General features: G+C 36.7%; 1 protein-coding gene across 4 annotated transcripts in view; it reads left to right on the top strand.

The window, feature by feature from the left end:
• The window catches only part of EDEM3 (ER degradation enhancing alpha-mannosidase like protein 3), a 73,517-nt gene that overhangs the window by 21,899 nt on the left and 35,688 nt on the right, over nt 1–15,930 (top strand). For all 4 annotated transcript variants that reach the window (XM_055582924.1, XM_055582923.1, XM_055582921.1 and 1 more), the window contains exons 3-7: nt 1,575–1,675; nt 2,217–2,256; nt 6,521–6,633; nt 7,758–7,911; nt 11,561–11,695. In XM_055582924.1, the coding sequence (XP_055438899.1) occupies nt 1,575–1,675; nt 2,217–2,256; nt 6,521–6,633; nt 7,758–7,911; nt 11,561–11,695 (543 nt within the window). The remainder of the gene's footprint in view (nt 1–1,574; nt 1,676–2,216; nt 2,257–6,520; nt 6,634–7,757; nt 7,912–11,560; nt 11,696–15,930) is intronic.

Genomic DNA, 15,930 nt, shown 5'->3' with positions numbered 1-15,930 from the left:
TTTAACTACATATTTTAAGATTAAAGTAAAAAGTACTGTAAACAAAGTTAAAAGCCAAAGGAAAGATAGAAAAAATGTTTACATAACAATGTATAAGGAGTCAGACAACCAACAGAAAATAAACAAAGGTATAAATAGACATTTCTGAAAAGAAATAGCAGTGGCTAATGCAAAAAGGTATTTATCCTCATTTGTAATGAAACTTGAGATACCATTTTTTAGCCAGGAGATTGGCAAAATGTAAACTGTTGATCATTGCCTTAGAGTGTTGTTAAGAGCGTATATCTTTGTCTTCAGTTTGATAGTAGCTAGTTGGACACGACTGAAGTGACTTAGCAGCAGCAGCAAAAATGAAGGGGCTTCCCTGCTACCTCAGCTGATAAGGAATCTGCCTGCAATGCAGGAGACTCCGGTATGATTTCCTGGGTCAGGAAGATCTCCTGGAAGAGGGATAGGATACCCACTCGTGTTCTTGGGCTTCCCTGGTGGCTCAGACGGTAAAGAGTCTGCCTGCAATGTGGGAGACCTGGGTTCAGTCCCTGGGTTGGGAAGAGCCCGTGGAGGAGGGCTTGGCAACCCACTCCAGTATTCTTGCCTGGAGAATCCCCGTGGACAGAGGAGCCTGGCGGGCTACAGTCCAAGAAGTTGAAAAGAGTTGGATATGACTTATAAGTTGGATAAGCACAGCACAGAAAAAATGAAATATCCATACCTTTGACCCACTGGGTCTGGTTTTAGAGATTTAATCCTTAGAATACAAGCATAATATGTACAAGAGATATGGACATATAGCTGTTTATTGAAGCATTGTTTATACAGCAAAAAATTACGTTCAGCCTACATGTTCATCAGTACCCATACTTTGGAATACCGTGAGGAGCAGGTCCTATCAAGTGTGTGGGCTCTGGAATCAGGTTGCCACGTTTGCATTCTGGATACATCATTTACTGGTTGCATGACGTAGGCTTAGTTAATTTCTCTGGCCCTCAGTTTTCTCATCTACAAAACAGAAATGATGGAATTTGTTTCAGAGGGTTATGTGATAAGTTGAAAAAACTAAAATATATAGAACAGTGCTTAGAACATACGTACTCAATAATATTAGTTAATATTAAACTATCACTATGCAGTTATTAAAAAGAATAAAATACATCTGTAGAATTGCAGCATGAAAAACCCCAGAGTGATTTAAGTGAACACATTTTAGGACAGTGGTGTGCATATGGCGTGAGTACCTATTTGTAAATGAAATTTTTAAATGATGTATGTGCATGTATTTCTATGTATGTGGATAGGTCTGGAATATAAATGCCAGTTGTAACAGCAGTTCTCTCTCTGGGAAGTGAGATTGGGTGAAGGGGAAACGGATTGTTAGAGTTTTAAGGAAATATTTTCTTGTATTTACAAGTACATATTTATGGCTAAAAAGTTTTCTTTTAAGGTTTCATGGACTGTAAGAATAGTAAAACTTTTGATTAATGTTTGTTAAAAAAAAAACTGAAAAGTTATGTTCTCTAAAAGATGTGCGCTTTCCTCTTACTTTGCTTAGTGACTCACTAAGACTTTCCTTGCAGGAACATGCTTACCCAGCAGATGAACTCATGCCTTTGACCTGCAGAGGTCGGGTTAGAGGCCAGGAGCCAAGTCGGGGTGATGTTGATGATGCCTTGGGAAAGTGAGTATTAACAAAGGGCATAACATGGCAGCTCAAAGTTCTCAAGTCTTAAGGCATCTTAGAGACAGTGTGTAATTGTGTATCTGGGAATTGGTTAAATTTCAAAGACTGCTTTAAGTATTCCATTAAATTCCTTTATTCCTGTTATCTTTTGTACAATATTAATCAGTTTACCTCTTAAATCAGTGAAAAGTTGAGTCATTTGTTAAGATGAATGTGTCTTTTAGAATGTATATAGTTGTTGACACTTATAAGGTGTTGATGCATTAATATTTTTTACTTGCTTTTAAAAGAGCTAATGAATATTTCTATTCACTTTGAAAGATTTGTCATTATGCCTAATCTAAATATGATGTTAAGGCTTTTCAGGTTCTTTTAGTGTTTTATAGGTTACATGGTACTGTAGATGCATGAAAGTACTAGTTAATGGAATAATGGAAACTTCCAGTCAGTCAGTAGGATGCAGATAATGTCTTATATGTTCATGAATAAAAATATTCAGAATTCTAATGTTTTGTATCTCACTATACTTGTGTCATAGATTTTCCCTGACACTGATTGATTCTTTGGATACTCTTGTGGTAGGTTTGATTCTTCTTAAATTATTTTATAAATTTCATAATATGTGTGCTCAAGTACTATGAATATAATTGTAGTACAGTAAGTCTGAAATAGAAGCTTTCAGAATTTAAGATAATTTGATCTTTACTTCAAAATAAATCTTTCATATTATTGAGTTGATAATGTCATGTGAATGTCAAGTGAAATTATATGGAATCATGGAGATACTCAAAATTTATAGGTATGTTAGCTTACATGGTGGCCCCTTAATCAGAAAAGTTGTTTCCTTTTGGACAAGTAGATTGACGCTATTGGAAGAAAGTAATTCAAAAAAATGCTTTTGATATTCTTGTTCCAGAAAGACATGCTGCAATGATACTGAAATTGTTAAATTAAAATTTTTATATGTTAGGTCCATTAAAATTTTAGTTCTTTCTCAGAAGTGATTTTTAATACCAAGTGATCACTACTTGGCACTCCTTTTAGACCTGATGGGAGGCAAAGTTATTTAAATTAATTCTCGTTGAGGGTGGTTTGTGATGGCAGAGGGGAATGGCTCAGTTCCAGCCGTCATGATTTCTGAATGTAGTATCTTTCTAGTTTTTTACTCTCAGATCATTTATGGTATAAAAATAGGCTTGTTTCAGAATTTTCCTTAAGGCATGATTCTCAAAGTTACTGAATTAATGTCTAAAGTATTGATTAATATTTTTAAAAACGCACAAAAAAATCTTTGTGGTGGCAGAAAATTTTCAGAGCCTGGCTTTTCTTCCCAGTACTGTTTCTATATTTTTATTTCACTGGGTGATTCTTTTTGTCTTTTTCTTTTCTTTTTTAATCAGAGACTCTCAACTATATCAGCATCTTAGGAATATTACTTAATGAAGTTTAAAAAAATATCCTTCTCTCCCAAGTTATTCTGATTTAATTTTCCTGAAGTGGGACCCGGCATTATTGTGTATTTCTCTAAAGCTTCTCTTTGTTTATAAAATTTAACCATAGTTGAGACATTTTTTGTTGAGAAGCCCATGATTGTTTAGACCTTTTTAGCTGTATCAGAGTTTTGAAAGTGGTGATTTCATTTTTCAGAAATAAAAGGAATGTGTGAACCATATTATAATGACTATAAGAGAGACTCTTGTGTACCTTATTTTTGGTTTAGTAGTCCTATGTGTTCCGCTATGTTAGGAGAAGAGAAAAATATAAATAGGTATCCCAGGAGACACAAATTGCCACCCTGGGAGAAGCTAAGTGGTGTTATTTATTTATAAGTGTAGCTGGATGATACACCTCATGTCTGTCTTGATACAGGGGAGTGAGTGAGGGCAGTAGCTGTGTATTAGGAAAGACCATAGGTGGATGTACGTTTGTTTCTCATTCTGTCATCTTGGCTTTATCCTTATATACTGGAAGCTCTCCATCATCTCTAAGCTCTTACTGATTTTTATGAACCTGAACCTCAGATATTCTATGTGTTTTAAAATTTTTTATCAGAAATAAAGGAGAAAATGTGTTTCTAGGCTGTATAACTTCCCTATATTTAGAAATCTACTGGTCTCTAGTTGAGCAGCCATTATTATAAATAGGTTCTATTCCGCTTTGAAATTAAACCACTTTGGCTGTGGTTCTCAAAATATGATTCCAGCACTACCAGCATCAGCATCACCTGGCCACTTGTTAGAGATGCAGATTGTAGAGCCTCATACCAGGCCTGTTGAATCAGAAAGTCTGGGAGTAATGCCCAGGAATGTTTTTGTTTTTTTTTTTTAAACAAGCTTCTAGATGATTCTAATATATGCTCAAGTTTGAGAACCACGTGTAATGATGCAGTGCTTTTTAGACTTGTTTGCTACAAATCACCTGGGCATCTGCTAAAATAAAATGCAGGTTGTGATGAAGTAGACTGAAGGCAGGCCCAAGGAGATGTTTTTCTAACAAACTGCCGCTTGGTGGTGCTGTTGCTGCTGGTCAGCAGATCACACTTAGCGCACTGTTTGCTGTAACCTGAGTTCTTGCTCCCTGTGGCAGGGAGTACCAGGAAGTGATCATATAATATTAATATGTGACGTTGGCCAAATTATCTAGCTTCTCTGGACCCCTGTTTTCACTTCAGAAGGGCCTAGATTGGATATCTAAGATACCTATTAATATCTACTTAAGCAGAAGGATTAAAAGAAATTAGTTTGAATGTTTTTCCTGCATTTAGAAGGAATGTTGTACATTTTATCAATACAAGTATTTAATATTTCTAATTTACTCTGTGATCATTTTTTGATTTGTGGTTTCTTTATTTGAAAATAGTAGAGGACATATCACTTGGGACAGGATGCAACCTTATTGTTTTTATTTTGGTCACACCACAATATGTTAAATAGAACTTCTGTTGTCAGAGTTTGATCTTTCGATTTAAACTCTTGTTCATAATTCTAGACATCTAGTTTCTATTGATTGTAATGAAATCAAACCTAAAACTTTAAATTTACCACTAAAGTCAACGTTACCATGAAATCTACAGAGAGATACTGAACAGATTAAAGAGGGGAAGGGAAGAGACCTGAATTTGTTCTTTGTCATCAGTTAGGAGCTTAAGAAACCCGTCAACTAATGGAGCTATTAGAATGAATTTTTAGCTAATTATGGACAAAAGTCTCATTTTTATTCTTCTTTGAAACAGATAGTGTAGGTACTATTCTTGGGAGAAATTCTCAGGAGATAATCTTTGAAAGAATAAGATGAACAGAATTATATTAAAAAGATGTGTGTGTGTGTGTGAGGAGTGAGTAGAACAGTTGTGTCTCCCGGAAGTGATACAGGTCTTTGTACATTCACATTTGTGGCTTCAGAATTTACGTGGACTTTGAGACTGAGAAAGAAAAGCACTCAATTTAAAATCAGGTTTTATATTATATTACACTCAAGGCTTACCCTAAATTTTACTTAAACTTTAGTCAGACTCTTATGTTTTATGCCTAAATTCGAATTTAAAAAATTTCTGTTTCCTTTTGGCTGTGCTAGGTCTTCATTGCTGTGCTCGAGCTTTCTTTGCTTTAGTTGTGGCGAGTCGGGGCTGCTCTTTTTTGCGGGGCACAGACTTCTCATTGCCATGCCTTCTCTTATTGCAGAGTGCAGACTAAGCGCTTGGGCTTCAGTAGTTGGGGGGAAAACAGCTCATTAGTTGTGGGTCCCGGACACTAGAGCACTGGCTTAGGAGTTGGGGTGCATCAGTTTAGTTGCTTCTTGGCATGTGGGATCTTCCCAGACCAGGGATCAACCCTACATTCGCAGGCAGATTCTTAACCTCTGGACCACCAGGGAAGTCCCTAGATTAGGATTTTTAGTGAAGTATCAGATCAGATGAGAAAACACTATAAAATATTATCAAACAAAAAGATTAAACAGTCAAGTAAAGGAAAACTACTTTTAATGGACCTGAGATCTAAATAACATCTACTTGTGCAACCTTAATTTAGACTGAAAAATCGACACAACCTGTGTAATGACAGTGACCCTCCTCTGGAGCTCATTGCAAGCATCCAGAGTTTTTAGCTTCGTCAGGATTATAGACCCTCATGGTAATAATGGTAATAATAGATAGTAATGGTATCAAGCACGTACTAAATAAGGTGCTCTACTAAAAGTGCTTTACATGCAGTACCTCATTTAGGAAAATAAACCTCTGAGGATAGGTATTTCCTCTTTTTATAGATGAAAGAACAGGCTCAGAGATGAGACTAAGGAACCAGAATTCAAATCAGAGCTTGTTCTTAGCCCAACATTGCACTGCCTCCTCAGTTAGGGGCCTTGATGTCCAAGGGGTGAAGATGGCAAGCATTGTATGGTTTAGGATCAATTGATCATTCCCTGGAGGATGTGCTTTCTTCCGAGACTAAGCAAGTTTTAAAATGATATTTGACGAATAGGGTGGATTTTGTTTTGTTTGACTTGGGAAGCAAATCCCAGTAGAGTTCACCTCTTGCAGCTCTAGGTCATGGGTTATACACACCAGCTAACAGTTCTGATGATGATTGTTTTAAAGTCCTAATGATTTTTCAGTGTGTCTAAAAAAAGGAAGTATATAAAGATTCCTTGCAATATAAATAGGTATTTAATCTTTTTCAGTTTTAGATAGTATCACATTTTTATAATATGCTTAAGGGAAACATTTTTTGTGTGTTATTTTTTATAATCTTAAGGTATTAACTTGCTATTAGTAGCTCATTCTGTGGATATTTCTCTATGTCTTGGTTGAAAATTACTTTACTTTAAATAATTTTCTTCTCCTAGGTATTAAATAAAACTAAAGAATTTGAAGATGCAGTGAGAAAAGTTTTAAGAGATGTTAACTTAGATAATGATGTAGTTGTATCTGTCTTTGAAACAAACATCAGAGTTCTTGGGTAAGTATGTGAGATACTAAACTCTGATTTTAATAACAGAAGAATAAGAGTATACTCTTTTTATTTCTTGGTGGTAGTAAAGCAAGAAATTTTTTACGTGTAAAAAATAAAAGGTGTGATACTGTAAAACACAGAGACTGCGGAATGACCCTGCTATATGTGTGGCACAGTCAGCAACAAGCTTCGGAAGTAGTTGCAGACTCAAATCAAAGGTAATCCTTGTATGTTGTTAAAAAAGGACTGACAACAGGTCAAGTATTTGCATATTAGCTACATCACAGTTTTTTTGTCAGCTTATCTATTTTACTAACCTTAACACTTCTTCAAGCCAAACTGAATTTATAGGATTACCTTTGAACTAACAGTTTGAAATATTCTTGGAACACAGGAAGTGCAGGATTTATTAATTCACGTTTCAACATTATTACATTTTTATATTTAATGGTTATTTTTGTGTTACTGTAACTCATTTCCTTTTGTCACACAGGCAAAATGAGTCTATTCATCAGTTAAATTTAAAAAATAGTTTTTTAGCTTTTCACAGAGTTTATTAATCTATTACATTTAATAAAGAGTGGGGAATTTTTGTTAATGTTACACTAAGAGTTAAGAGATTTAAGGGTGCTATAATTAAATTTAAAATTTGTTAAAATCAAATGTGTTAAACTTATTAAGATAAGTGATCCTAGGTTGTTTTTTATTTTAAGAAAATGTACGGTATTTAAGAACGCCAAACCCTTTCATCCTTGTTGTTTAGTTGCTCAGATGTGTCTGACTCTTTTTCAACCCTGTGGACTGTAGCCCACCAGGCTCCTCTCTCCATGGGATTTTCCAGACAAGAATACTGGAGTGGGCTGCCATTCCCTTCTCCAAGGGCCAAACCTTTTACAACAGTTACAACATTTGATTCTTTTTTTTTTTTTTCATACCAGCCATGATTTAATAATGGTTTTTATAATGGTTTGCCACAAACTGAGTAGCCAGAGTTAGGTAAGAAATTATGTTCTTCTGTGATTGTTCCTTATGTACTCTAAATTGTTGGTAGCAAGATACCCACATCTGTTTAGGTGATGATATGTAAGTATGTGTACAATGTGACTGATGTTTCATCTCTCTGGTTGTAGGGGTCTTTTGGGTGGACACTCACTGGCAATCATGCTGAAAGAAAAAGGCGAGTACATGCAGTGGTACAATGATGAGCTTCTCCAAATGGCAAAGCAATTGGGCTACAAACTTTTACCAGCTTTCAATACTACCAGTGGCCTTCCTTATCCAAGAGTAAGTAATTCTGAAAAATGTGGCAGCCTTTGTATACTTCTTTGCTGTTTTGAAAGAATCAATTTTTGTGATCCAGCCATCGTTCCTTACCTGCTTGAGGCTGGAAAAATAATTGCTTCAAGCTCTATAACAAATTTATATGAACATTTTGGTTAATTTGCATTTGAATGGTGTGAGAATTTAGATTCGTTAAAACTTTTTGTGTCATTGCATAAGGTTATGCTGCAGAAGGAAGAAACAAATGCCAGACTAGAATTTGGGCCCAGAATTATTGTGCAGACGATGTGGTGGAAGCAGTAGAGTAGGTCTTCACTCTCCAGAGGAGAGGATATTGAGAGAATACAGGACAGAGGGGAATGAGGAAGCACAGCAGTGAAAAGGAGATTGTGCGGAGACTTAGGAGGAGAACCGCAACATAGCGTATGGTATTAAAAATACTAAAAAAAGAGTTTCAGAAGGAGACGTTCCAGCAAACATTAGGATAATTAGGGGTAAACAGAGCCTTGAAGGATCTAACGTGGCAGAATAAAGGGGAAGAAGGATTCGACATAGGTGAAAGAATAGGGACATTCATTTTAAGGTTTCCTCTATGTTTGTAGTTAAGGAGAGTTGGCAGCACAAGCACAGTCAGTTGAGGGAGTTTTTATTATTATTTATGTATTTGGCTGCGTTGGGTCTTTCATTGCAGTCCATGGGCTCTTCGGTGTGGCAGGGTAGCTTCTTTCTAGTTGTGGCGGGTGGACTTAGTAGTTCCAGCTTGCAGGCTTAGTTGCCCCGCAGCATGGGTGCCTCAACCACGAAGTGAACCCTTGTTCCCTGCGTTGAAATTGCAAGGTCGATTCTTAACCACTGGACCACCAGGGAAGTCCTAGGGGTTATCCCCCAGCTCCCCGCCCGCCCACCCAAGAAAATTTTATATTTAAGGCAGAGGGAAAGGAGCTATTATTGAAGATGGGAAGAACTCTCTCCTGATATATTTCATTCTTTATTATTAATAACAGTATTACTCTTTCCTTCTTACCTGGGCCAGACATCTCAGCCATTACCAAGCTCTGTTTGTTTCTTACGATTGCTTTATTGTTGAAACTAATATAATTGTATTCATAAACTATTATAAATGTATATTTTACTCTTCTCTCTCTAGTTTTTGCTTCAGAGACTTAAAAATTAATCTTACTAAAGCATGATTTTTATCAAATTGCCCTCAGAAATTTACTGACTCTGCCTTTTGCACTGAATGTCCTTTAACTTCCAGGTTTCTTTCTGGTTTGGCAATCGACTTTCTTTCTGAGGTTCTTTCATACCCATACCCCAATGAAATGCATGTTCTGTTTCAGACAAAATAATCTGTTTGTGTTTTTCAAAACACCTAGGGAGTTCTTTGGAGAAGGCAGTGGCACCCCACTCCAGTACTCTTGCCTGGGAAATCCCATGGACAGAGGAGCCTGGTGGGCTGCAGTCCATGGGGTCGCTAGGAGTTGGACACGACTGAGCGACTTCACTTTCACTTTTCACTTTCATGCACTGGAGAAGGAAATGGCAACCCACTCCAGTGTTCTTGCCTGGAGAATCCCAGGGACAGAGGAGCCTGGTGGGCTGCCATCTATGGGGTCGCAGAGTCAGACATGACTGACATGACTTAGCAGCAGCAGCAGCAGGGAGATTTTGGTTTTGTTTTTCATTTCCAAACCTTTAGGCTTGCTATAATAACTTCTCTACTGATATAAATAAGGCTCATTTCCTCCATCAAGAAATCTCTGGAGATCCAGCGTGATATTGTATGCTTTTCAAACTGGAGGTCGCAGCCCATTCGTTTACCCATTGATTTAGTGGATCATGAAAACATCTTTTTTGTTGTTTTTGTTTAAGAAACAGACTAGTATTAAATTCCTATCTAGTCTATGATATTTTTAAATAGCTCATCTGTGAATATCCTTATACACATCTTTTTTACTTATTTCTTCCTAAGGATAAATTACTAGAAGAAAAAACAAAAAAGCCATAAAATAGGGAACGCTTTTTAAGGCTTTGTGTGCTTATTGACCAGTTGTTCTTCAGAAGGGTTCTACTTTACACTTCCTATGTTATGTAAAAGTGCATGGGGTCATACTGCTGCCCACACTGTCTGATATCTCTCTTCAGCCAATTTGTGCTTCCCTGATAGCTCAGCTGGTAAAGAATCCTCCTGCAATGCAGGAGATCCCTGTTTGATTCCTGGGTCAGGAAGATCCGCTGGAGAAGGGATAGGCTACCCACTCCAGTATTCTTAGGCTTCCCTTGTGGCTCAGCTAGTAAAGAATCCGCCCGCAGTGCAGGAGACCTAGGTTTGAAACCTGGTTTGGGCAAATCCCCTGGAGGAGGGCATGGCAACCCACTCCAGTATTCTTGACTGAAGAATTTCATAGACTGTATAGTCCATGGGGTTGCAAAGAGCTGGACACGACTTTCAGTTTCACTTTTAGCCAATTTAATGAGGAAAAAATGGAAACATGTTCTAATTTGAAATTTCTTTTGCTTGTGTGGTTTAAAATTTGAAATCTCTTTGCTTATTAGTGTGGCTTAAACTTTCTTGTTAATCTTTTTGTTTCCTTAGAATATTAAAATTGAAATCAAAATTATTTTAAACCATCTAAATGTTTAGTTAATTGAATTTACTTTTAGTAAATATTTTTAGTTTTTATTATAAGTGGAGGTGCTGAACTTAGAAGAATCTAGCAGTTCTTCACTTTTGTCATAACATGAGAAGCAGATAAGAAATTGAAACAGAAGCTACTAAGGTCATTATCATAAAACAGTCATATTACTTGCTTGTCCTCAGAAGTATCAATATAATTTTAAAAATTATTTTTTTAGACGAGGACTACAGGTAGAAAATAACTACCTTCCCATCCTTCTTAAATATAATTAGTAAATACTGCTTTTGCTCATGAAAATGAGTACAATCAACCTCTCTTGGATATGAATACATAATTGATAATATTTGCAACAGTGGTTTTAACACAGAAGTATATGCTGGACAGAAATGCTCTTGAGCAGTTAATGGTTATTTAAAAACCTAGAGCTCATTTCTGGTCAGCTTGGTTCAAGTTTATATTGTGGTGTTATTTGGCTGGTTGAAACATTTTTCTTTGTGTTATTTGTTAGTCTGTCAGCAAGGTAACATACTCTATATTTCAAAACTTTAAAAACTGTGAATAAAATTTTAATCTTCTTTTAAATATATACTATGCTTAGTTTTTTCTCTATGAAAGACTAATACTAATACTTTTTCACAGATTCTCAGTTAAACCTCAATTTGTTTTAGGATTGGAATAGTTTCCTAATGTGGTACTGAGTAGTTCAAACTGTCCAGAGAACACAATTGTTATAGCAAGTGTTTACTTTGTATAATTATTATATTGATACTGAATTTTGATACCCTTGAAGAAGAAGTTAAGTGAAAACTTACTTATCCCATGAATAGTATGTGCTTACAATGTACTTCCCTAGATGGTAATTGGAAAGTCACAAAGATCAGCAGATAAAATTTCAGTGTTATTTTATCAGTTATTCTCATGATCTGATTAGAGTCTCAATTGAAAAATGGTTTCTTATCCAGAAATCATTATCTCTTGATAATCACTAATGATAATCTTCTGATTTTATTTAGATCAATTTGAAGTTTGGTATCAGAAAACCAGAAGCTCGGACAGGTACTGAGACTGATACCTGTACAGCCTGTGCAGGCACCTTGATCCTTGAGTTTGCTGCTCTAAGTCGATTCACAGGAGCGACGATATTTGAGGTTTGCTTTTCATAGTTTGGTCTCCGGGGTATTGGGCATAAATAACTACTTTATAGCTTTTCTTCGTTGATCAAGTATTAAGAGAATCAATTGAAGGATTTCTGTTATCTTAGTGAACATTTTGTCTAAATTACAGTACATAGTTTTTAATTGTGAAAAGCACAATTAAAAAAGAAAGTACAACTTTGCATTTTATTCACAAATTGTAACTTTTTAGTTTTATTCTTAGAAAATGCCTTAGCTGTATTACTTATATGAAATTTGATGTTACAGATGTCTTGTATGAAATACTGTGTTGCTTTGTTTTATTGTTAGACTTCTGTGTAGTCTACTGCATTTCTGAAAACTTCACTAATCTTCTAAAACATAGTGAAATTTTTGCACTTTCCTTAATTGAGAGTCTTATCTGTAAGTTTGTTTACTTCAGCGGAAATATCATTCATTATCCAAAGACTTAATATCCTCCAAATGGTTTGTTGTGAACTAGCTATGTCTCACACTTTTTTATTTTAGCTAATTATTTAACCATGTCATTGGAGTGCAATAGTAACAGCCTATATTCAAACATATGACTTAGAATTATTTCAAATTCAGCAAATGGTGCACATAGAATAAGCAGAAATAGGAACTGTATAATACTAGCATTTAGAGACATTAGGTCTGAGTATACCTAAAACAGGGCTTTCCTCATAGCTCAGTCGGTAAAGAATTTGTCTGCAAGCAGGAGACCTGGGTTTGATTCCTGGGTCGGGAAGATACCTTGAGGAGGAAATGGCAGTCCACTCCAGTATTCTTGCCTGGAAAATCCAATGGACAGAGGAGCCTGACAGGCTACAGTCCAAGGGGTCACAAGAGTTGAACATGACTTAGCGACTAAACCACCATACATAAAACAAGTTTAATGGTCTTTGTGTGGATGTATGTTCAAAGTATCTTCAGTTCAGTTCAGTTGCTCAGTCGTGTCCGACTCTTTGTGACCCCATGAATCGCAGCACGCCAGGCCTCCCTTTCCATCATCAACTCCCGGAGCTCACTCAGACTCACGTCCATCGAGTCAGTGATGCCATCCAGCCATCTCATCCTCTGTCACCCTCTTCTCCTCCTGCCCCCAATCCCTCCCAGCATCAGAGTCTTTTCCAGTGACTCAACTCTTTGCATGAGGTGGCCAAAGTACTGGAGTTTCAGCTTTAGCATCATTCCTTCCAAAGAAATCCCAGGGCTGATCTCCTTCAGAATGGACTGGTTGGATCTCCTTGCATCCAAGGGACTCTCAAGAGTCTTCTCCATCACCACAGTTCAAAAGCATCAGTTCTTCAGCGCTCAGCTTTCTTCACAATCCAACTCTCATATCCACACATGACCACTGGAAAAACCATAGCCTTGACTAGACAGACCTTTGTTGGCAAAGTAATGTCTCTGCTTTCAATATGCGGTCTAGGTGGGTCATAACTTTCCTTCCAAGGAGTAAGCGTCTTTTAATTTCATGGCTGCAGTCACCATCTGCAGCGATTTTGGAGCCCCCAAAAATAAAGTCTGACACTGTTTCCACTGTTTCCCCATCTACTTGCCATGAAGTGATGGGACCAGATGCCATGATCTTTGTTTTCTGAATGTTGAGCTTTAAGTCAACTTTTTCCCTCTCCACTTTCACTTTCAGCAAGAGGCTTTTGAGTTCCTCTTCACTTTCTGCCATAAGGGTGGTGTCATCTGCATATCTGAGGTGATTGATATTTCTCCCGGCAATCTTGATTCCAGCTTGTGCTTCTTCCAGCCCAGCATTTCTCATGATGTACTCTGCATAGAAGTTAAATAAGCAGGGTGACAATATACAGCTTTGATGTACTCCTTTTCCTATTTGGAACCAGTCTGTTCCATGTCCAGTTCTAACTGTTGCTTCCTGACCTGCATACAAATTTCTCAAGAGGCAGGTCAGGTGGTCTGGTATTCCCATCTCTTTCAGAATTTTCCACAGTTTATTGTGATCCACACAGTCAAAGGCTTTGGCATAGTCAATAAAGCAGAAATAGATGTTTTTCTGGAACTCTCTTGCTTTTTCCATGGTCCAGTGGATGTTGGCAATTTGATCTCTGGTTCCTCTGCCTTTTCTAAAACCAGCTTGAACATCTGGAAGTTCACGGTTCGTGTATTGCTGAAGCCTGGCTTGGAGAATTTTGAGCATTACTTTACTAGCGTGTGAGATGAGTGCAATTGTGCGGTAGTTTGAGCATTCTTTGGCATTGCCTTTCTTTGGACTTTCCTGGTGGCTCAGATGGTAAAGTGTCTGCCTACAATGTGGGAGACCCAGGTTCAATCCCTGGGTTGGGAAGATCCTCTGGAGAAGGAAATGGCAACCCACTCCAGTACCCTTGGCCGGAAAATCCTATGGACAGAGGAACGTGGTAGGCTACAGTCCATGGGGTCACAAAGAGTCGGACATGACTAAGCGACTTCACTTCACTTCTTTGGGATTGGAATGAAAACTGACCTTTTCCAGTCCTGTGGCCACTGCTGAGTTTTCCAAATTTGCTGGCATATTGATTGCAGCACTTTCACAGCATCATCTTTCAGGATTTGAAATAGCTCAACTGTAATTCCATCACCTCCACTAGCTTTGTTCGTAGTGATGTTTTCTAAGGCCCACTTGACTTCACGTTCCAGGATGTCTGGCTCTAGGTGAGTGATCACACCATCGTGATTATCTTGGTCCTTAAGATCTTTTTTGTACAGTTCTTCTGTACAAAGTATCTTAAGAACAGGTTAATCTTATTTTGTTTAATTTTTATTCTTTAACTGCTGGCTAATATTTTTCCTTCATTAAAAATATGTCATTCTTTACATCCTTTCTAATTTAATTTGACCTATAAACTCTGAGATGCATTTACACTTGAGGAAAGTGAGACTCAAAGATGCTTGACTAGTGGGTGAAGGAGTGGAACCAGAATTAGAATCCATGACTTTCTGAATTCAAAGCCCAGTCCACTGGGTTACTTTATATTTTAAAACCATGCTTTTTCTTCAACTTCTTGAATGTGATTTATTATGGAAGAAGCAACCTCATGCAGTTGACAGAGACTCAAACTAATACACGTCTGGTAAACTACAGTCTGAGGCCAAATCAAGCCACTACCTGTTTTTCTAAACAAAGTTTTATTGTAACAGAGCCAGCTCATTTATTGATTGTTGTCTATGGCGGTATTTGTGCTACAGTGACTGAGCTGAGTAATTGTGACAATGACTGTCAAACCCATAATGCCTAAAATACTGTCTGGCCCCTGTCAGAAAAAGTTTGTTGACCTTTGGTCTGATATATATGAAGAGATCTGAATTCTCACATCATTAATAGCTGTCCTGTAGTCTAGTTTTAAACTTTGGTTAAATTGTTGATTTCACTGGTCCTGTTTCTTTAGCTATAAGATAGGAATAGGGAAATGTAATCTTTATGAAATTTTTTCAGCTCTGAAATTTCATGATTAAGTTAAGTTGCAATCTGCTTTGTTTTAAAAATTCAGCATAAATAGATTGAGTCAAGAATGAAAACTATTGTATACCCTGTTCTTAAATCTGCAGAGTGACAAATTGGTTTAATGATTTCTTTTATAGAAGTACTTCTGCAGTGCTCAGTAGATTCATGCTCTGAAATTAATTTTAACTTAATTCTTTTGTACGTGTTCTTTGGTTTTGTTTTTTTAACATCTTTTCATCCAAAGCCAAGAATTTAATCAGAAATAATTTAGTGTCCAAGGGATAATAATAAATGAAAAAAGAGAAAAATGTTATTATAAGGTTATAATTTTGGTACTGTTAAATGAATGCTAGTTGCTTTACTTACTCTTCACCAGCGAAGTTGCCTGCTATTTAAAATGTAGGATTTGAAATACCTATTCTGTTTCAGAGATGGCATACTAACTTTGAAATTCTTTTTCAGTTTTGTGAATGAGAGTATCTAAGTAGGTTTTCACTTTGCATTAAAAGATAGAAATTATTTTAATATATGCCAACTGTTTTTATTTCAATAATTCCTATGTGTAAATGTGGACCTATACTACAAGAGTAGATGAACAAGGATGGTCTCAAAGTGAGATCATTGGCACTAAATAGCATTTTTAGAGTCATTCTTTCTAACTAGACTCAATTAGCTGAAAGAGCCAGTATTTTTGACTTGTAAAGAAATTTAATGTATAAGTGATCATCTTTGGAATTTTACTTAATCCTAAAAGTATACTATAGGCCTTTAA

This window comes from Bubalus kerabau, chromosome 5 (assembly GCF_029407905.1).
Source record: "Bubalus kerabau isolate K-KA32 ecotype Philippines breed swamp buffalo chromosome 5, PCC_UOA_SB_1v2, whole genome shotgun sequence".
NCBI classification, from domain to species: Eukaryota; Metazoa; Chordata; class Mammalia; order Artiodactyla; family Bovidae; genus Bubalus; species Bubalus kerabau.
The sequence above is the reverse complement of the archived record's forward strand: the minus strand, read 5'-3'. Positions and strand labels throughout refer to the sequence as shown.